Below are 21,569 nucleotides of genomic sequence, written 5' to 3'. Positions count from 1 at the left end.
CTGTCCCGGCCCTGTGCCAGAGAAGGCTTTTTAAAAGACTGGGATGTGGAGGGGGGGAGTGGATACCCAGCCCCAAATCCCCAGCTCATGCCCCATCTGCTCCCACCCAAGCTTAAGCCCCATAAAGATGATCCAGATAATTGTTTTTTGCAGCAGGACACAGTGCTGCTGTGGGGGTAGGAGACAGGGTGACCTGGGTTTGGGACCTTGTCCAGCAGGACTCATTGGGCCCCAAGAACTCTCAGTGGGGCTCAGTAGCAGGCCAGAGTAGTGTCCCCCCACGATGGGGCGCAGGGGCTGGTTGGCCCAGCCGGGAGAGGTCAGGCCACCAGGGCAGCTCAGGCCGGGTCTGTAGCCCTCTAGTGGGAAGCAGAGTGAGATGGGCTCACCCTGCTGGTAGGGCTGTTGCCAGCTGCAGGTGGTAGGGGAAGGAGGTGGACTTGAGGACCACTGAGGCACCACCAGGCTGAGTAGCTCCTCTCAGTCTCCCGGCCACTCCTCCCAGTCCCTGGGTCTGGTTGCCCACCACCGGCCCTAATACCAGAAGGTCTGGGATTTCCCCACCGCGCCCCCCCCCCCCCGCCTTTTTAAAGGTTTTATTTATTTTAGAGAGCAAGAGAGAGCATAAGCTGGGGGCAGGGGGAGTAGGGGCAGAAGGAGAAGCAGACTGAGCAGGGAGCCCAATGTGGGGCTCAATCCCAGGACCCTGGGATCATGACTTGAGCTGAAGGCAGACACTTAACCAGCTGAGCCACCCAGGTGTCCCAAAAAGGTCTGGGATTTCCTGTCCTGCCACCAATGCCAGGTTGAGCTTTCTCCTGAGACCTGTCATCTCAGTACCTGGGGATGGCAGGCAAGGAGGAGAGTCCCTGCCCCCTCCCCCAAGCACCTATGGCCTCCTTTCAGTGGCCTGGGAGAGGGTGCCACTGGGAGGAACCCACTGGCACCCCATGCCCTACCCAAGATGCCTTTCTAGAAACCAGTTAAAACCTCTCCTCAGAGTAAATGGGCCGCACTGTCACCACACCTGCCTAAGCGTGAAGCTCGGTCCTCTTCCCCAGGCAACAGTTCCCCATCCGGGGCCCCGCCTGCACCCTGTCGGCAGCCCCGAGTCCTCGATGTCAACAGGATGCCCTGCTCTTCCGCAGATGTACTAGTTTACTGCTGCCTTAACAAAGTCACAAACTGGGGGGCTTAGAGCAACAGATGATTGTCGCACAGTTCTGGAGGCTGGAGCCAGAAGTTGGGGCGTTGGCGGTACCATGCTCCTGAGACCCGTAGGGGAGGGTCATTCCTTTCCTCTCCCTGGCTCCTCAGGGTTGCAGGCAGCCCTCGGTGCTCCTTGGCTGGTCGCTGCAGTATTTCAGCCTCTGGCTCTGTCGTCATGTGACATTCCTCTGTGTCCCTGTCTCCACATGGCTGTCACAAGACATGGAAACCAGTCGCGTTCTGTTAGAGGTTCATGCCACGATTCTTTTCCAAATAAGGTCACAATCTCAGGTACCGAGCTTGGGCCTTCAACCTGTCTTGGGGGAGGATGGACAGGATACCATTCAGCCATTAACTGCAGAAGACCCTGGTCACCCTCACAGAATACAGTGGGGGGTGGTAGACCCTCTAGACTTCCACCCCCAGGGGACAGACTGAGAAGCTGGAGGGGGTGTCACGGCCTCCCAGCTCCTCCCTTTGCCCCTGCAATCCACCCTTCCCCTCCAGGAGTCGCAGGGATGCCCTCCTTCCCCTGCTCAGAACTCTCCCTTGGCTCCCATTGCCCTCAGGAGAAAACGCCACGGAGTAATGGAACGTTCTAAAATTGGGACGCACAACTCTGAACATGCTAAAAGGCATTGAATTGTACTCTCAGAGTGACTGTGTGCTATGTGAATTATATCTCAACAAAGCTATGAAAGAAAGAAAAAACGAGGCGCCTGGGTGGCTCAGTGGGTTTAGCTTCTGCCTTCCGCTCAGGTCATGGTCTCAGGCAGGGAGCCTGCTTCCCCCACCCCCGACCTCTCTGCCTACTTGTGATCTCTGTCAAATAAATAAAATTTTTTTTTATGGGCGCCTGGATGTCTCAGTGGGTTAAAGCCTCTGCCTTTGGCTCAGATCATGATACCAGGGGCCTGGGATTGAGCCCTGTAAATGGGCTTTCTGCTCAGCAGGGAGCCTGCTTCCCCACCTTCTCTCTCTGCCTGCTCCTCTGCCTCATTGTGACCGCTCTCTCTCTGTCAAATAAATGAATAAAATCTTAAAAAAAAAAAAAGAAGAAGAAAGAAAAAACAAGAAAGGAATGGAGGGAGGTAGGAAAACATGGAAGAAAACCCCAAATCCTACCTAGAGTGGCCAGCAATCCTGGTTTGCCCAAGACTTTCTCAGTTTAGCTCTGGAAGTCCTGTGCCCTGGAAACTTCTCAGTCCCAGGCAAATTGGGCTGGGTCAGTCCTCCCTTGTCCCACAGAGGTCTGGCCTCCAAGCTCACCTCACTCCCCCCTGCTCCTCCAGCCACATCCCCTTCTCTCTGCCTGCATCGCTGCATGGCTCCTTGACGTCGTTCAGGTTAAATCTACACGTCACCCTGTGAGTGTCCCCCTCTGGTACCACACACAATAAACCGCCCCCCCACCTGGCATGTGCTCTCACATCACTATTTCCGTTAGAGCAGAACTGACCATTTTCTCTCCCCCTTCCGCTTCACCTTAAGTGCCACATGGCAGATCTAGTTTTTATTCACTAATTGAATTAGTGAATTGCCCGTCCCATGTAAGTGGCAAAGGGCCAAGCACCAGACTCATTACCTTTTTTTTTCCCTTTAAGATTTATTTATTTATTTGAGAGCAAAAGAGCATGAACAGGGGGAAGGGCAGAGGGAGCAGCAGACTCCCTGCTAAGCAGAGAGCCTGACATGGGGCTCCAACCCAGGACCCTGGGATTATAACCTGAGCCAAAGGCAGACTGCTTAACCGACGGAGTCATGCAGGTGCCCCATCCAGACCAATTCTTAACAAACATGGCCAAATGAAGGAACCGGTTCTGGACTCTGCATTCACACCCGTGCATCACACCCGAGATACGGGACCTCTTGTGGATGGGTGCTGCTGGCCTGTGCCCTCTGTGTGGCAAGGTGGCGGCCACTTGCTGGGGCACAGCAGGAGCAGGCCATGAACTTTAGAGTCAAGTGTGAATTGAGTGTGTGTGTAAGTGTGCAAGGGGTTGAGCATGCCGCTGAGCCCACGGGTTCATCAGCAGAGAGATGTGATTATCAGCCCGTGAGGGCAAGGCTATGACAAGCGGCTCCCCTCCGACAGAGTCCACGTTCAGATCCCAGCAGGCCTATTCATCGTGTGGCCTTGACAAGGGTCCCGCTGAGCCGCGGTTTCATTGTCTATACCGCACTCCCTGTCAGGGCTTCTCCGGGGATGGAGTGAGAATCTGGCACAGGTCTGTGGCACACAGTGGGTGCCGGTTTAGCTTCAACCCTCCCTCCAGGTTTTCTCGTGAGTTGATCACATGCTGTCCAGCCCGCGGCTACGCTCTGGGGAACAGAAGGTAAGTGGGTCACGAGCTTATGGCCCTGCGGCCCCGGACGGGCACACAGCATCCGTCAGCCGCAGAGAAACTTCTGGCAGTGTGGCAGCCGCGACTGGGAAAGATTAAAGCGTTGTTTCCCCGCGATCCCACTTGCTCGCTGCACGCAAGCAGGGAAGATGTGTCTGAGCTCACGTCTGCGTGTGTCGTCTGGGGACCCCTCCAGCGACTCCTCACTCGTCTGCGTGGACACATCCGCCCGCCCACTCTGCGGGGGGCAGATCTTCCTCTCCGAGGACCGGTGGGGGAGGGGCCAGCTCCGCGGGGCGGGGTCCAGGTGGCTGACGCGCGGGGCCACGCCCCCACCTTGGGACAGACCCGGAAGCGGCGGCGCCCCTGGGGGAAGATGGCGCCCTCGGGGCTGAAGGCGGTGGTGGGGGAAAGTGAGTGCGTCTCCTGGGGGGCGGGGGCCGGGGGTGCACGAACCCTGGGACGCCGGCGGCGGGGATTTGGCGGCCCGGCTGGGCGTTGAGCACCTGATCCTCGAGGGGGCGGGCGGGGACTCGGTCCTGCTGGACGTCCCGGCTCTTCCGTGCCGGAGCTAAACAAAGTTGGGAGACTGGCCTCCCGGGACCCAGGGGGATCGGGCTAGGGGTGGCGTAGGCAGGCGCCAAGGCTTGCAGTCCTGGACCCCCTAGGCTGCCGGCGGGGAGAGGGCGCAGCTGGACACCCGACTGCCGGGTCTTCGAGCCTGGCAGAGTCCGGGGGGGCTGGACTCTTGGACTGGGGCCCGGGCTGGGTGCGCTGGGGGTTGTGGTCAGGCCAATGTCCAGGCCCGGGGGGTGGGGGACACCTTCCTTCTTGCCGGGTCCCCACGAACCTCATGCAGCGTGAGGACTCGGGCGTCTCCGCCGTGGGTCGGGGATCTTGGGAGAGGGGTGGAGGTCGCCCCTTCCCCCATCTCAAGTAGTTCCGGCCTCAGCACCTCCTTCCTGCTCCTTCCGCCCTGGCTGTCCTGATAAGAGTGGACATGACACTCTGGGCGGGCGGGGCTACCCTGTCCCTTCTGCTTCTCCCTCCGCAAGGCAGGGCAGACTATGGCTCAAACCCCTAGCACCCCAGCCCAAAGCGGAGCCTCCTACACGGAGGTTAATGCGGAGAAGCTAGGCCTCTTCAGAGCAGGGAGTCAGGGGTCCTGCAAGGAAACTGATGGAGGTTGGGAGGGGGATCTGGCTTCGAGGCCCCCACCAGGAGAACTCAAGGTTGCGATGGCGAGGCTGAGAGCTGGGCTCTGGAGGGAGGTAGACCTGTACGTGAACTCTAACTTTTCAGTTACTCGTTCATCTAATGCATATTTGTTATTGACTACTTAAACCCAGGGACTTAGCCATTTAGGGCTGAGGGTGCTTAGGCTGGTCACCCGTCCTCTGAACCTGTTTCCCTGTCTGTAAATTGGGGGTGACCCTAGGGGTGACCTCCCAAGACTGATGAGAGAAGTAAACAGGACTGAAGATGGAGGCCCAGCCCTGAGACTCAGAAGGCTTGGGGCTGTGTTGGGGCCAGCGAATCCAGTATCCTGAGCCCGCTCTACCTTTCCCACAGAAATTCTGAGCGGGGTCATTCGGAGTGTCAAAAAGGATGGGGAGTGGAAGGTATGGGGTTGGCAGAATGCCTTGTCCAGACCCATGTGGGAGGCCCTGAATGTGGGACCCATAAGTACTCCCTGGGGAGGCCGCTAGTCCAGAGGTTTGGGGTGGGTGTGTGGGTGTGGGGCAGGCTGCGGTCGGGTCCTCCCATCCAGCCAGTTCTTGAAGCTGTCAGTTCTGCCCGCCACCCCAGCCCTACCTCGGGGGCAGCTGGAACCTCTCCTGCCCACTCCTCAGTCCATCAGTCCTTCTGTCCATCCATCCGGACAGGTACTCATCATGGACCATCCAAGCATGCGCATCTTGTCCTCCTGCTGCAAGATGTCAGACATCCTGGCTGAGGGCATTACAAGTGAGTGGACACCCCCACCCTATGCTGCCCAGATGGGACTGAGCATGGGGTCGGTCCCCTAATGCCCAGAATGTGTCACTTTCTATGGAGGATCCCTAGAGGGGCACGGCTGTGACCTTGAACGTGCTGAACCCTGCCATGTAACCCTTAGCCATGTGACCCACAGGCGGGTACCTCCCCTTAGGCGCTGAGGGCGCCCACTCCCCCTGCCCTGGCATCCAGCCCTCTTGCCCAAGTGTCCGATTCTCCAAGTCTGAGATTCTCCATGAGCCCTGGTCCCAGTGCCACCTACATACGGCCCTTTCTCCGTTCCTGCTAGTTGTTGAAGATATCAACAAACGGCGAGAACCCATCCCTAGTTTGGAGGCCATTTATTTGCTGAGCCCCACGGAGAAGGTGCCGGTGTGAACGTGTGTGTGTGTGTGTGTGTGTGTGTGTGTATACGCATGCCTCTGTGCATGTCTGCGCATGTTGTGGGGAGGGGAGGACAGTTGTGGCTGGGAGGCTGGGGCAGGGCTCTGGAGGGGCAGGACCAGGCTTGGACAATGGTCTGTGCCCCCCTCCGCCCCCCAGTCAGTGCAGGCCCTGATCGCTGACTTCCGGGGGACTCCGACCTTCACCTACAAAGCAGCACACATCTTCTTCACTGACAGTGAGTGAAACAGGCAGGGGGCATGGGGCAGGGTGGGGGCGTGGGGCCACTCTAGCCTGATGCCCTCTCTTGCCACCCCAGCCTGCCCTGAGCCCCTTTTCAGTGAGCTGGGCCGCTCCCGTCTAGCCAAGGTGGTGAAGACGCTGAAAGAGATCCACCTGGCCTTCCTCCCCTACGAGGCCCAGGTACGGCCGAGGCTGGTCCAGGGTGGGGGGTGGGAGCCGGTGACCAAACAGCCTGGGTTCCCTCCGAAAGACACTGAATCCAGTAAAGAAGGGGGCCTTCGGGTCAGAAAGGAAAGCAGCCAACACTGAGGGGCCTGAGTTCTTCCCACCAAGGGGCAGGGGCCCGGGCTGTTTCTCCGCCTCCTGCGGGCATCAGTTGAAAGCAGCCCGGCCTGCCTCCTGGATGGCGAGGCAGGTTCCAGAGCCCAGGGGAAACCCTGGGGAGCTGCAGGTGCTGGAGGCCGTTTGCGGGCCAGGGGTACACCCAGAGCGGTGGCCCCAGCACTTATGTCCCCCCAGGTGTTCTCCCTGGATGCCCCCCACAGCACCTACAACCTCTACTGCCCCTTCCGGGTGGGGGAGCGGGCCCGGCAGATCGAGGCACTGGCCCAGCAGATCGCCACACTGTGCGCCACGCTGCAGGAGTACCCGGCCATCCGCTACCGCAAGTGGGGACCCCCCCCCCGAGGCCGCCCCCACCCTGACCCCATCCTGCCTGCAGCCTTGAACCTCACTTTTGACCCCAGTCCTGGTCTTCGCCTGGGGCCCGACTCCCAACCCTAACCCCTTCCTTGACCTCCCGTGTGGGCCTGGCCCTCTTCTGCCCCAAGCCTGAGGCCCTCATGTCTGCCCACCCCACCCCCAGGGGCCCAGAGGTCACAGCGCAGCTGGCCCACGCAGTCCTGGCCAAGCTGAATGCCTTCAAGGCAGACAATCCCAGTCTGGGTGAGGTAAGGGGGCCTGCAGGGGAGGAGGGGGTGAAGCCGAGACCGAGGAAGGACAGGGTCAGGATCTTCATCCCTGCCCACCCCCGCCAGGGCCCTGAAAAAACCCGCTCACAGCTACTCATCATGGACCGGGGGGCGGACCCCGTGTCCCCACTGCTGCATGAGCTCACCTTCCAGGCGATGGCCTATGACCTGCTGAACATCGAACAGGACACGTACAAGTACGCAGAGCCCAGGCACACGAACCCCGGGTGCATCAGCTCCCGCGTCCCTCCTCAGCTGCTTGCCCTGACCCTCCGTGTCCCGCAGGTACGAGACCACGGGGCTGAGCGAGGCCCGCGAGAAGGCTGTGCTGCTGGACGAGGACGATGACCTGTGGGTGGAGCTGCGGCACATGCACATCGCCGACGTGTCCAAGTGCGTGGGCCGCTCCGTGTCCCCAGTCGCCTCCCCTCCCCCACCCCCCACTGTGGGCCACGTGCGTGGTCTTTGACCCTGGGTGAGCGCTCCAGTGCAAGCCACGCCCCTCAGCCGACTCCTCAGTGTGGCCTTGCCCATGGCCTAGTACAGGGACACATGTGTCCCCTGGCTCCCGCGTCCCGGCTGTGTGACACCCCACATCACCCGCACACACTGCTGTCAAACTACAGCCTTGGCGCCAGTCCCCAACCCCACCCCTGCTCACTCTTCACCACCAGGAGGGTCACGGAGCTTCTGAAGACGTTCTGTGAGAGCAAGAGGCTGACCACGGACAAGGTAGGGGAGGGCTCGCGTCTGGATGGGCAGCTGGGGCAGAGAGGCCTGTGCCGCCATCGAGTGGGGGCGGGGCCCCAGTCCCGTGGCCGAGCCCGGAGTGGGATCCGGGGTGCGCAGGGCCAGGCCTCACGGCCTCCCTATCCCCAGGCCAACATCAAAAACCTGTCCCACATCCTGAAAAAGATGCCGCAGTACCAGAAGGAGCTGAACAAGGTGAGCCTGGGTGGGGAACCTGGGTGGGGGACTGGGACTCTTGTTTCTGTCACCCCCCAACTTCCTCCTCCCACCCCGCAGTATTCCACGCACCTGCATTTAGCCGACGACTGCATGAAACACTTCAAGGGTTCCGTGGAGAAGCTGTGCGGTGTGGAGCAGGTGGGGGCGGGCCTGGGTCGGGGGTGGGGCCTCAGAGAGACCTGCCTGTAGAGGGGGCGGGTCTTCAGGGGAAGAGCCTTGGAGAGGTGTGGCCCGTGAGGGGGCGGGGCTTCTGGAGAACTGTGATAGGGACTGTGATGTAGCGGTCTATGGGGTGGGCGGGTCCATAGAGGGGGGTAGGACCCGGATAAGGGGTGGGGCCTGTGGAGAGGTGGGGGGGGGGTCTTGAGAGGGGCGGGCCTGTTTATAAAACCTTCAGAGACCTGGTAGTAGGAAGAAGGCCGTCCCCAAGGTCCTGCCAAGGACTCTGGGGGTGGCCTAGCTCTGGAAGCCCACCGACCCCTGCCCCGCAGGACCTGGCCATGGGCTCAGACGCAGAAGGTGAGAAGATCAAGGATGCCATGAAGCTGATCGTGCCGGTGCTGCTGGATACGGCGGTGCCGGCCTATGACAAGATTCGGGTCCTGTTGCTGTACATCCTTCTACGGAACGGTGGGTTGGGGGCCTGGGAAGACCTCCGGAGACCTCCATTCACAGGGGTCTGCAGTGGTCCTGGGAATCTCTCAACCCCACAGTTTTCCCGACCTTGGGATGCCCCCATTCAACAGGCACACCAGACCCGACAGATACACCCACCTCAAACCTGGGAACCCCCGCCATTGATCTGGGGAACTCTCACTGACATGAGGTCTCCGTTGACATAGCGACCCCCAAACCTGACTCCTCCAAACTTGGCCCTGTCAACTAATTTCGGACCCCCATCTCTCCCCTCTGGGATCCCCATCCAGAATTCTAGCATCCTCCTCGCACCTGCCCCAGTGGCTCCCTTGGTCCTGAGGACCACCCCCCATCACAGTCTTGGGACCTCCTCTCGCCACCCTCAAACCCCTTCACCCAGGAACCCCATGGCCACCTTGTGTCTCCCTGCCCTCTCTGAGCCAGCCCCCCTCATGAGGGTCCCATCCCTAGAAGCCCACCCGTCCTCCTCCTCCAGGTGTGAGTGAGGAGAACCTGGCCAAGCTGATCCAGCACGCCAACGTGCAGGCACACAGCAGCCTCATCCGGAACCTGGAGCAGCTGGGGGGGCACGGTCACCAACCTCGGGGTATGCTGGCAGCAAGCCATTAGGGTCAGACTGGGCAGAGCGCAAATGTGGGCATGGGGGGCGGTGCCTGGGAGTCAGAGCCTGGGGCCTGGGAGGCTGGGGCATTCAAAGCATGGTGGGGCGCTGGGGGACAGGGAGGTCTGTGAAAGGTCAGGTCTGGGGACCAGCGGGCACCGCAGCTGTTCCCAGTCATGGGTTGCATGATAAACAGGGGTGAGGTGTAGCCAGAGCTGTGGTCCTGATGATGGTGCGGTGTGGGGTGTGTGGCCGGAGTCCCAGGGGACGGAGAGTAGGGTCACCAGCACACAGTCGACCATGGGCTCCTGGAGGACTCAGCCCCCGCCCCCCCGCACAGCCCTACCCCAAACTCACCCACACAGCAGCTTCTTGTACTCAGCTGTCTGCTTAGTCTCTCCTGTCTCTCTCTGGCCCTGTGTGTCCCACCTCCCCTGACCCTGCCTCCACTGCTGGGGTGGCTCTCCTGTCCCCTCACCTGTCCCTCATCTCTCTCCCAGCCCCCTGTCACCCTGCCTCCCACCTCCCCATTCCGCTGTTTCTCCGTGCCTTTCTGCCTCTGTCTCCACCTGTCTGTTGTCTCTCTTTGCCACAGGTTTTAGTCTCATGGGCTCTGAATCTCTTTTTCCTTCTCATTCCCTGTTGTCTCCCTCTCCCTCTCTCTTTCCCTTTCTCCCTCTCCCCCTCCCCAGCCCTCTCTCTCCTTCTCTCACCTTCTTCCCTCTCTCTCTGCTTCTCTGTTCCATTTCTCCATCTTTTTCTGCAGCCCCTCCCCAAGCCAGATGAGTCCCCAGTCCTACCCATGACCCACCTCCTTCTCCCCCATCCTCCCCGCCCCCATCCCTGTGCCCTGCCTGTAGGGCTCTGGGACCTCAAGCCGGCTAGAGCGGAGGGAGCGCTTGGAGCCCACCTATCAGCTGTCCCGCTGGACCCCAGTCATCAAGGATGTGATGGAGGTACCACTGGTGGGGCCTGACCTCCCCCTGCCTCCCCTGCCCATGGCAAGTCCGGCCCTGGTCTAGGCGGTGGCTCAGTCCTCTTCATGTCACAGTGCTAAGCTTCAGGGCTTAAAGGAAAATCCCTCGTTATGGGCATCCCCCTGGCATCCGATCTGCTCTGCTGTTGGGGGGGTCCCCAAGCCCCCACCCGAGGAATTAGGAAAGCGGGGGGGCACCTCAAAGGGGAGCCTCATTTCCTGTCCAAGCACTGGCCCTCTTGTCCTCAGTTCTCTTCCCCCTGCTCCCCACCCTCCCCAAGAAATCCCCATGTTCCCACTTCACCCTCCCCACCACCAGCCCCTACCCGTCCTGGGAGCCCAAAGGAGCAATAGGCAAAAGGACCAGGCCAGGGGCTCGCTGTTCCTCTGGCCCCTGGCACCTCTGCCCACTTGGGGGCCCAGCAGCCTTGCCCCGCCCACCCCCGTGGAGTCCGGATGCTCTCACCTGAAGCTGCTGTCCTGAGCCTCCCTCTCTGGCTCCCAGGATGCCGTGGAGGACCGGCTGGACCAAAAGCTGTGGCCCTTTGTGTCCGACCCCGCTCCCACATCCAGCTCCCAGGCTGCTGTGAGGTGAGGGCCCTTGGGGGCCGCCTCCTGCCCCACACTCAGGCCCATGGGAGATGAGGGTCGTGGCAGTGCGGGGGAGAGTCTCCTGCCCGGACTGACCTGTGTCCGCCCCCCCCCCCGCGCAGTGCCCGCTTCGGCCACTGGCACAAGAACAAGGCCGGTGTGGAGACGCGGGCTGGGCCCCGGCTCATCATCTACGTCCTGGGCGGCGTGGCAATGTCAGAGATGAGGGCGGCCTACGAGGTGACCAGGGCCACCGATGGCAAGTGGGAGGTGCTCATTGGTGAGAAGCCAGGGCTGGGGTACCCTGGGTGCCGGGGCTGGCTCCTACGTGCTTTAGAGGGTCAGGCTGACAGGGGACTCCCTGTTGGGTCCCCAAACCCTGGAGCCTGTGCAGGGCCTGTGTTGGGGAGCCCTGGGTGAGTAGAGCTGGAAACTCCTGACTTTCTGAGGGGCTGGGGCTTGGGTTCCCAGGGAAGGGGTCCCCTGGGGGCTGGACTCCTATGTTTCTAGGGAGTGTAGACTTCTTAGATCCACCTCCCCAACCCTCCCTCGTGGCCCAGGTTCCTCGCACATCCTCACCCCGACACGCTTCCTGGATGACCTCAAGACGCTGGACCAGAAGCTGGAGGACATTGCCTTGCCCTGACCCGCCCCCCTCCCTTCCCAGAGAAATAAACTCCTCCCTTCTCTCCTCCCGCCGGCGCCCACCTCGCCTTCTTTCTGATGGAGCTGACTTGGGCCAGGTGCCTCCCGTGGACCCTCCTCCCTGACCTGTCCCTTAGGACCCACTCTTGTCCTGCCAGAAGGCGTCTTAAGCTGAGGTGAAGCTTGAGAATTGGGCCTCGTTTGAACATTGGCTCTGAGAGGGACAAGCTGTAAGGCCTTGGCCGGCTTCCTGGCTTCTCCGTCCACCCAAAACACGGGGCTGCTTTGCAGACGAGGTAGAGACCATGCCAGAAAGCTGATGGCGTGAGGGTGTGACAGCTGCTGTTCCTCCGTCTTGAGTCATCTTGGCTGCTGTGATGGGCCTGTTAGTACTGACAAGCTGAAGAGACCTGGTATCCTGTTCTCCCACAGCCCCCCTCCCAACCCCCACTCCAGGAACGGTTTTGATGGGCCTTGGAGCCAGACAGCCAGGGTCTTCTCCAGCTCCTGGGATCAGAGTGTGCTTTTGCTGAAGACAGGTGCACAGCATGCCACGCCCACTTCCCACCCAGCCCAGAGCCTCGGTGCTCCCCCTTCTGGTCCTCCGCCCCACCCCCAGGGAGTTCACAGGGGCCCTGAACTGGGTGACTTCAACAACAGAGATGTGTTCTCCCACGGCCCTTAGAGGCTGGAAGGTCAAGCTCAAGGTGTGTGGGTTGGTTGTTCCTCTCACCCTGGGGAGTGGAGGCCGGAAGGCCGTCTTCTCCCCATGTCCTCCTGTGGCTGTCCCTCTGCACGCCCGCCTGTGTCCTAATCCCCTCTTAGAAGGACACCAGCCACGTTGGAGTAAGGCCCACCCTAATGACCTAGTTTTAACTTAATTATCTTGTAAAAAAACTCTCTCCAGAATCGGTCACATTCTGAGGCGCTGGGGGTTGGGACTTCCACCTGAATTTCGGGGAGGGGAGGATACAGCTCAGCCCCCAACACTCAGCTAAAAAGGAGATCGGAATCTCGCAGCGTGAATGAGACATGAGGATTGTCCCTCTCTGGGGCACAGATACAGAGCCAGGTGGGCAGCAGCGGAGGGCGCTGTGGGAGCCCAGGGGATACCCTCATCTATCCAGTCTGGGGGCAGTCAAGGAAGGCTTCCTGGAGGAGGGGGAAGTTTGAGTTGTTAATGAAAAGAGGAGTCAGGGAAGGCGGGGAGGCAGTGGAAGCCAAGGCAAGAGAGTGAGAAGGAGCAACAAGGACATTGAGGGGCAGTAAGATCTGAGAGCCACAGAGCGCCTGGAGGGCCCAGGTAGGGATCTGGCCCCTGCCGGCCCAGTGGGACAACTACAGAAGGGATCTGAGCAAGGGCCGGCGGGGCCCACTTTTAACGCTGGCAAAGAGGTACTGCCCGAAGGGGTGCCCGGGGAGGGGCTCCGGGCGGGCAAACTGGGGATAGCGCCTCCCTCCCCACCCCGTGGAGCGCTACTTATTCCCATTAGGTCACTTTGGGGGATGTGGCCATCTAAGGCCGGGACCGGGAGGGCTTGGGCGGGGACAGGACACTTCCTCACCGGCCATGGAAGACGCGGCCCCGATTGAAGTCACTTCTCCTTTTCCGAATTCAGGGAATTCTAAGGACGCATTTGCAGGCGGGGCCCTCGAGAAGGGCTAAACCCTCTGACTCAGTCTACTTCTAGAATACACGCGAAACTCCCACCAGGGCAGAAGGCTGGATGTGCGAGGTCGTCGAGGAGGCAGGGTGGGGCCCCGGCCCCCCGACCCGTGGGACGCCCGCGCTGGATGCGGGGCTCCCCTTCCGGCCTCGGCAGAGAAGCCATTTAACTGGCCGGAGTCGGGGCGGGAAGGAGGTGGTTTCAAAGAGTGACGGTGAAACTCGCTTCCCCGGGAAACCGAGGTCTCCCCGCTCCGCCCCACCCCTGCCCAGGCCCCGCTTAGGTAGATAAACGCTATGAGCACAAGGGGGCGCTGTGCCCCCAAATTTCCGGGATCTTGGCTCTTACCTGGAGCTGGGGTAACCCTAACTGGAAACGGTAAGTGGATCAGTGGTGACTCCGAGCTTCTCTGCTGCAACAAAACTCCCCTGCTCCCGCCGCCTCAGCCTCTGCCCTTTATGCCGAGGAGGTGTCGTAGCGCCTCCGACTTAAGGACAGTTTGATTCAACAAAAATTCATGGACCCCTGTGGGCGTGAAGCATCACGCCAATCCCTCCGCATGCATTACTGGGACTTGTCAAAACCCTCCTATGAGAACGAAACCCAACCTCCCTCTCTCTGTGTTTCACAAAGTCCCTCTTCAAGTCCATTCCCCACTGGCTCCCTCAGCCACAACTGCCATCTGTCAAACACACCACTCCGTTCCAGCCACAGGACCTTTGCACTTGCTTTTCTAGTTGCCTACAGTGCCTTTCCTCGCAAATCTTCATATCCTCCCTCCTTCTGGTTTTAGCTCAAATGTCACCGTTCTTTATTTCCTGAGGACATCTATCCCGACTTGGTGTGTGTACTTTGGGGTTCTTCGGGGTTCTCTTCCTTCTGGATGTGGCTGGCTGCTTCTTTGTGACCCGGTATAACTGTTCCCACCATCCTCACCGTGCTGTTTCCTCAGATCATCGGGTGGTTAGCACTATCTGAACCAGGTTCTGCTGTAGGTCAGAATAATCTCTCACCGGTGAGGCTGGGCACTTCCCTTTGCATCTTCTCAGGGGCTCCTTAAGGTCAGGGTGCTATAGTTCATCTGTGGATTGGTGGGAGTGAGGCAGATGTCCCCCAGTCCCCACCAGTTCTCCGCCTAAAAGTGTCAGCAGCCATCACGTCTCCATGCCTGGACCCATTCTCTCCTGAAGATTATTTCCAAGTGTATTAATCCTTCCACTGGGATTAGCTGGGATCCTTCTCAAACAACCTGTCCCTTGGCAACTAGTTGGAAAGTAACAACCTGATACATTTTCTTAGGTATTATCTGCAGGATCCCCAGGAGTCAGCAGGATATTTGAGTTTATCAGGGAGATCTAGGGTGGAAACAGATCTCAGGGTGACCAGTGGTCACATTGTAAGCATATAGGAGGCATCCTGGAGACTCTGGCTGCCGTAATGATAATTATCATCATGATAATTTATGGATATAATAATAATGTTATTATTATTATTATTATTATTATTATTATTATTAGACACTCTAATGGGGCCCGGCCCCGGGCTAAGAAGGAGGGCCCCACAAAGTGAGCAAAAAAGATTTCCCAGGCTCACATCAGCGCTTTGAAGGGTCTGAGGGCACGTCCCCAGGAGAACTGAGGACGGACAGACGGTCTCAGGGTCAGGAATGCATTAGAGTGGGAGTTCTCCACCCGTGCCGTGCAGGGAGGTCCTTCTAGAATAAGATTTCATCCAAGTTTGTGGCCTGGAACTTGCTCCACTGAAACAAACTCGAGGCTCTGGGGTACACCAGAGCTGCCAGGTGGGCAGGAGCGGTGAAAGCAGGGACCCTGATAGAGGAAGGAGTGCCTGAAGCCTTCAACTTGGGAGGCAGGGGCTTAGTGGCCACAGGGCAGGGACAGGAAGTGAGTGTGACTCAGCGAGCCAAGGAAAGCTCCAGGAAGGAGAAGAGGGCAGGGAGGCTGTCAGCTGTCAGCTCCAGGGGAGCCCAGACTGCCAGGAGGTCACCAAAGCCAGCTTCCCGTTTTTTTGTTTTTCTAAAGTTACTCAAAATCTTCAAACAGCCGTTAACCAACAGCGCCAAGAATGTTGTGAAAAGGCCCCTGGAGTGAAGAAATTGCCCAGCGAGTGGGAAGACTCTGCTGGGGGGTGGGGTGGGCAGAGATGGAGTCCCCAGGGCTGGGGCGCTGGGAGGGGGGACAGGACAGGAAGAGGAGGTCCTGACTCGGGCTTCCCAACCCTCCAGTGACCAAAGTTCATGAGACCACTAGGAGTCTCCATCCCTGTCAGTGGCCAGGGAAATTCTGGGAACATGATGGTGAGGGAAGGTGACATTTCTGCAGCATTTGTTTTGTGTGGTGTCCCGATCCGCATGGTCTCTGCAGTTGCCCGTGAATAAGTCAGAAGGAGAAAGACAAACACTGGGGGGCCTGGGTGGCTCAGTCATTAGGCATCTACCTTTGGCTCAGGTCATGATTCCCAGGTCCTGGGATCAAGCTCCGCATTGTGCTCTCTGTGGGGCAGGAAGCCAGCTTCTCCCTCTCTCACTCTCCTGGCTTGTTGTGGTCCCTCTCTCGCTGTCTCTCTCTCAGTCAAATAAATAAAAATCTTTTTTAAAAAGAGATTTATTTATTTATTTATTTATTTATTTATTTGACAGAGATCACAAGTAGGCAGAGAGGCAGGCAGAGAGAGGGGAGGGGGGAAGCAGGCTCCCTGCTGAGCAGAGAGCCCACGCAGGGCTCGATCCCAGGACCCTGAGATCATGACCTGAGCTGAAGGCAGAGGCTTTAACCCACTGAGCCACCCAGGTGCCCCAAATAAATAAATATCTTAAAAAAAAAAAAAAAAGAAAGACAAAGACAAACACTGCATGGTTTCCCTTAGATGTGAAACTGATGTCCTCCCCCATTATGGGAATGTAATTGATCTGTAACATTGTGTCAGTTTCTGGTGTACAATGTAGTGATGTGACATATTTCAAAATGATTTCTACCATAAGGTTAGCTAACACATCCATCCCCTCATAGAGTTACTGTGTGTGTGTGTGTGTGTGTGTGTGTGTGTGTGTGTGTGGTGCGAACCTTTACAATCTACTCGCTTAGCAACTTTCAGACACACAATGCAGTATTGTTTACTGTGACACCCCCCCCCCCCCGGTACATTAGATTCCCCGGAATTTATTCATCATCTAGCTGGAAGTTTGGACCTTTGGACAACCTTCCTGTATTTCTCCATCCCGCCCTCGACCCCCAGCAACCACTGATATGTTCTCTGTTTCTGTAAGGATTTTGGGTGGTTTTCTGGTTTGTTTTCAAGATTTTATTTATTTATTTTAGAGAGGGAGAGAGCAGGGGGGAGGGGCAGAGCAAGAGGGAGAAGGAGTCTCAAGTTGCCTCTGAGCTGAGAGTGGAGCCCAATGCAGAATTCGAACCCAGGGCCCGTGATCATGACCTGAGCCAAAACTAAGAGTCAGATACCCAATCAACTGTGCCACCCAGGCACCCTGGTTTTTTAAATTAATTAATTAATTAGTTAAAGTAATCCCTACACCTAGTGTGGGGCTTGAAATTACCACCCCATGATGAGGAGTAACATCCTCTTCCAACGGAAGAGTTTGTTTGTTTCTTTAAGATTGATATGTGGAACCTAAAAAAGCCAGTCTGGTGGGGGGGTTCTGTTGGTTAAGCGTCTGCCTGCTGCTCAGGTCACGATCCTGAGGTCCTCAGATCCCGGGATCAAGCCCCATGTGTAGGACTCCCTGCCTCTTCTCCTGCTCATGCCCGTTCTCTCTCTCTCTCTCAAATAAATAAATAAAAGCTTTAAAAAAATGAAAAAGCCAGGCTGGGTGGAAGGAGTTTCCATGAAACTCTTTCCCGCACCCCTTTCCTTTGCGCTCCACGCATCCCCAGCCTGGTCCCCGTACTGCCCATCCCAGGGTTTGGGGGATAAAATGCCTTGGTTAAAAGGGGAGACTTTGGTGTTGGACAAATCCCAGGACCCTGGGATCATGACCTGAGCTGAAAGCAGACGCTTAACCAGCTGAGCCCCCAGGTGCTCCAAAATTTCCCTATTTCAGGGCACCTGGGATCCAGCCCGCTTCTCCCTCTGCTCCTCTCCCTTCCCCCTCTCCCTCCCCTGCTTGTGCTCTCTCCCTCTCTGTCTCAAATAAATAAAATCTTAGGAAAAATAAATAGGGCCATTTTATCTCTGTCATTTCTTCAACAGCAAAAGAAAAGCTGTAGGAATATTCTCAAAACAATGTTGCTTTTGTTCTTTCTCTTTTTATTTATTTAATTTTTAATTTTTTATTTATTTAATTTATTTGATAGACACAGATTACAAGTAGGCAGAGAGGCAGGCAGAGAGAGGGGAAAGCAGGCTCCCTGCTAAGCAGAGAGCCTGATGCGGGGCTCGATACCAGGATGCTGGGATCATGACCTGGGCTAAAGCAGAGGCTTTAACCCACTGAGCCACCCAGGTGCCCTCTTTCTTTTTATTTTTTTAAGTAGATCTGGGACAGTGCTATGGCTGTTCCGGGGAGCTCCCTCCACCCTGCCACACACTTCTTGAGGCTGAAAGGTACATGTCCTTGACCCAGACCACTGGGGTTCAAATCCCAGCTCCTCCACCAACTTGCTATGTGACCCCAGACAAATCCCTTAGCCTCTCTGGGCCTCAACAGCTCCTTTTGTAGAGATAATTACCATCTCTACCTGACTGGGTGGTGGTCATATGTATAAATTGCTCAACAAACAGTAGACACAGTCATCTCAGAGCATCCCAAGGAGCCCCCACGGGAAAGATGTTCTGTAAGGAGTCCAGAGGCCCAAGGAAACCAGGGACACCAAGAGGCAAGAGTGGGTCTCTGCAAGGACAATCTCAGGTCGTTAACACTGGAAATCTCCATGATCTTTACCACCCAACCTTCAGGCTGTTGCTGTTCCTTGCCCCAAGGTGCAACCTGGCCCCACAGGGTCTTGCCTGTCCTCTCCCCACCTCTGCGCAGGTAGCTAGTGGCTCACATTCCCCTTCCGCCAGGCAGCCCCCCACCCCCAGGTCAGAAGGGTTTCTAAATGAAGCCAGGCTCGCCAGCTCTTGCTAAAGAAAATGGGCAGGGTTCCAAGGATTTTGCTTTTCTTTTCTGTCATTCATATGGGACAGGAAGCAAGTGTCAGTGATTCTTTCCTGATTTGGCTGAGTCTCCTGTCATCTGAGTCTGTCAACCGGACAGCAAGTTGTTATCTAGCGAGGCAAGTAACTCAGATTACTTCTGGAGGTCAGTTTCCCAGACCCTCTGGGTTCAAAACAACCCTTCAAGGACAGCTGTACAGTAACAGAGGCAGGACGAAGCTCGTAATACTTGTGAATTTTCACAAGGTCTGCTGGGCCACGTGGGGAGACGGGTGGTACAGAGCGAAAAAATCCTCTCTGTGGCTTCAGGACACAGATTTCCTTAAGATCGTTGGGAAATTCCTTTTTTCCCAACTGTCATTTAAGTATTAAGTATTGGGTGGTGATAATCACGTAACTCTGTGCATTCGTCAAAACTCCTAGAACTTGGTAAAAAGAGTGAAGTTTGCTTTATGTAAATGACACCTTATTTTTTTTAATGATTGTATTTATTTATTAGACAGAGATCACAAGTAGGCAAAGAGGCAGGCAGAGAGAGGAGGAAGCAGGCACCCGCTGAGCAGAGAGCCTGATGCGGGGCTCGATCCCAGGACCCTGAGATCATGACCTGAGCCGAAGACAGAGGCTTAACCCACTGAGCCACCCAGGCACCCCTGAAAATATGTTTTTTGAGTTTATTTCTTTTTAGTTATCTCTATACCCAGTGTGGGGCTCGAACTCACGACCCTGAAATTAAGTGTGGCATGCTATTCCAAATGAGCCAGCCAGGCGCCCCCAAAATATTTTCCTTTCTTCAAAGAGAATGAAAAGGCATGTGGCCCTTTCCTGCTACTTGAAAACCAAGGGTTTTCAAGCTAAGTCCCCAGGGAACCCTAGGGGTTCCACACACCCCCTGCTTTTCCCCTGACCTATAGACAGAGATGCCCACTTCTGTGCCTCTCCAAAGTTTTTATCTGAAAAATTCTGAGACTGAAAGATTTGAAGGCTCAGAGCTCTCAACCAAATGACTCTTGCTGTGTCCCGAGCTACCTTGTATCCAAGCTGTGTCTCGGGGTCTTCAAGGAAGGGAGTCTGTGAAATTTGTTTATGCCAACCAGACTCTCTGCCTTTCTGCCCACTGGTTTTCTTTCAGTTCCTCAAAGCTGGTGCACACTGTCCTTCCCCAGGGCCTTGGGACATGCTGTTCTTTCACCCAGAATGCCCTCCTGACTGGTTCTCCTGCTTAACTCTTGCTTACCCTCCGCTCAGCTATCTCTTCCTCCATAAAACCTCCTTGGATTCTCCCAGTGGGGGCCACATTCTTCTGCCAGAAGTTCTCCCAGAACTCGATTCCTCTCCTCCATGGCAGAGATGACTGATGGAGGGTGAGGTTAATTGAGCTCTCTCTCGGTGTCTGTCTTCCTCCAACAGACAGGGCAAAGTGCGTGAGGGCTGGGGGTGGGGGTCCCCTTGCTCCCCACGGCAGGCACGATGCATAGCATCACATCTGGCACATAGTAACTGCTCAATAAGTATTGTCTACACTTTGGCCCTGTGTACACGGTTGTGCTTACACAGGGATTTGACACACACACATCACTTTTACCGAAATACAGCAGGCATACAGTGTGCAGATGTAAGTGTGTGCCCGAATTTTCACTAGCTTCCCATTTTCCCTCACTCCCCAGGGAACTTCCAGCATCATCTCCAACAACATAGATTAATCGGTCTTCCTTCTTTCCTTTCTTTCTCTCTCTCTCTCTTCCATCCTTCCTTCCTTTCTTTTCTTTCTTTCTTTTTTTTTTTTGAGAGTGAGCGAGTGTGTGGGGGAAGTGGTGAGAGGGGTGGTGCAGAGGGAGAGGGAGAGAGAGAATCCCAAGCAGGCTCCACACCAGCACAGAGCAGGACACAGGACTCGATCTCAGAACCCTGAGATCATGACCTGAGCAAAAATCAAGAGCCGGACACTCACTCCACCGAGGCACCCAGGTGCCCTGTCCCGGTCTTTTTTAATAAATGAATTTGTGAAGTTAATGTTCTTTTCTGCATCTGGATTCTTTTGCTCACAATTATGTTGGAGAGAATCATTCAGATTGTTACACGCAGCTGCCACTTATGATCTCTCATTCACACTCTGTGCTACTCTCCAGGGATGGTCAATTTTTTTTTTTTTCTGTAAAGGGCCAGATGGTAGCTGGGGTCACCTCTGCAGGGCATCGTCTCTTTCACTGACTTAGGAAAGCAGCCTCAGACCGTCTATAAAAAAGTAGGCATGGCCATACTCCAAGAACACTTTATTTGTGGGCACTGGGATTTCAATTTCATGTCCTTTTCATATGTCACTGTTAAATTTTTTTTTCCCAATGATTCAAAAATGTATGAACTTTTGGCAGCTCCTTGAAAGTTAAGCACAGAATGGCCATAGGATCCAGCAAGCCCACTTCTGGATGTGTACCCAAGGGGACTGAAAGCAGGGGCTCAGAGATGCTTATTACATTCCAAGGTTTACAGGGGTGTCATTGAGAGAGGTGGAAACAACAGAGCAAGTTGTAAGTAACAGAGGAATGGATAAACAAAATGTGCTGTGTCCCTACGATGGAATATTAGCCATGGAAAAGAATGAAGTTCTGACCCCTGCCACAACCTGGATGAATCTTGAAAACATTTATGCTAAGTGAAAGAAGACAGACACCAAAGGATAAGTATTGTGTGATTCCGCCTACTTGAGGTGTGAACAGACAAAGTCACAGAGACAGAAAGTAGATGGTAGAAGCCAGGAGCAAAGGGGGATAGTGAGTTAGTGTTTCAGGGCAACAGAGTTTCAGTTTGGGAAGATGAGAAAGTTCTGGAGACGGATCATGGGGTTGGTTGCACAACAGTGCGAGGGTACTTAATACCAGTGGTCTGTACATTTAAAAGATGGTTAAAATGGGGCATCTGGCTGGCTCAGTCGGTTAAGCGTCTGCCTTCGGCTCAGGTCATGGTCCCAGGGTCCTAGGATAGAGTCCCACGTGGGGCTCCTTGCTCAGCAGAAAGTCTGCTTCTTCCTTTCCCTCTGCCTGCCGCTCCCCTGCTAGTGCTTGCGCGCTCTCTCTCTCTCTGTCTGACAAATAAATAAAATCTTTTAAAAAATTTAATGTGAGGGGCACCTGGGTGGTTCAGTGGGTTAAAACCTCTGCCTTCGGCTCAGGTCATGATCTC

The 21,569-nt window shown here is 56.2% G+C and overlaps 2 protein-coding genes across 2 annotated transcripts; one reads left to right on the top strand and one right to left on the bottom strand.

Annotated features, from left to right (window-relative positions):
- Nucleotides 1-3,490: 3,490 nt before the first annotated feature.
- LOC116883019 (WAS/WASL-interacting protein family member 1-like) lies at nucleotides 3,491-5,441 on the bottom strand. Its single transcript, XM_032883857.1, has 4 exons — nucleotides 5,370-5,441; nucleotides 4,405-4,539; nucleotides 3,720-4,125; nucleotides 3,491-3,531 (listed from the first exon to the last, which is right to left on the bottom strand). Exons 2-4 carry the CDS (start codon nucleotides 4,483-4,485, stop codon nucleotides 3,503-3,505), a joined length of 516 nt encoding a protein of 171 aa, XP_032739748.1. The 5' UTR covers nucleotides 4,486-4,539; nucleotides 5,370-5,441; the 3' UTR covers nucleotides 3,491-3,502.
- STXBP2 (syntaxin binding protein 2) lies at nucleotides 3,888-11,639 on the top strand. The gene is given in 20 exon segments (XM_032883856.1): nucleotides 3,888-3,967; nucleotides 5,127-5,176; nucleotides 5,441-5,522; nucleotides 5,842-5,918; nucleotides 6,096-6,174; nucleotides 6,256-6,359; nucleotides 6,699-6,847; nucleotides 7,045-7,129; nucleotides 7,217-7,347; nucleotides 7,436-7,543; nucleotides 7,825-7,882; nucleotides 8,030-8,095; nucleotides 8,177-8,257; nucleotides 8,611-8,749; nucleotides 9,252-9,337; nucleotides 9,339-9,362; nucleotides 10,238-10,333; nucleotides 10,859-10,944; nucleotides 11,067-11,224; nucleotides 11,505-11,639. Coding segments are annotated over 20 exon segments (1,782 nt in total). The 5' UTR covers nucleotides 3,888-3,930; the 3' UTR covers nucleotides 11,591-11,639.
- The last annotated feature ends 9,930 nt before the right edge of the window (nucleotides 11,640-21,569 follow it).

The sequence above is a fragment of the Lontra canadensis genome, unplaced genomic scaffold (assembly GCF_010015895.1).
Source record: "Lontra canadensis isolate GAN:19392208 unplaced genomic scaffold, GSC_riverotter_1.0 scaffold88, whole genome shotgun sequence".
NCBI lineage: Eukaryota > Metazoa > Chordata > Mammalia > Carnivora > Mustelidae > Lontra > Lontra canadensis.
The sequence above is the reverse complement of the archived record's forward strand: the minus strand, read 5'-3'. Positions and strand labels throughout refer to the sequence as shown.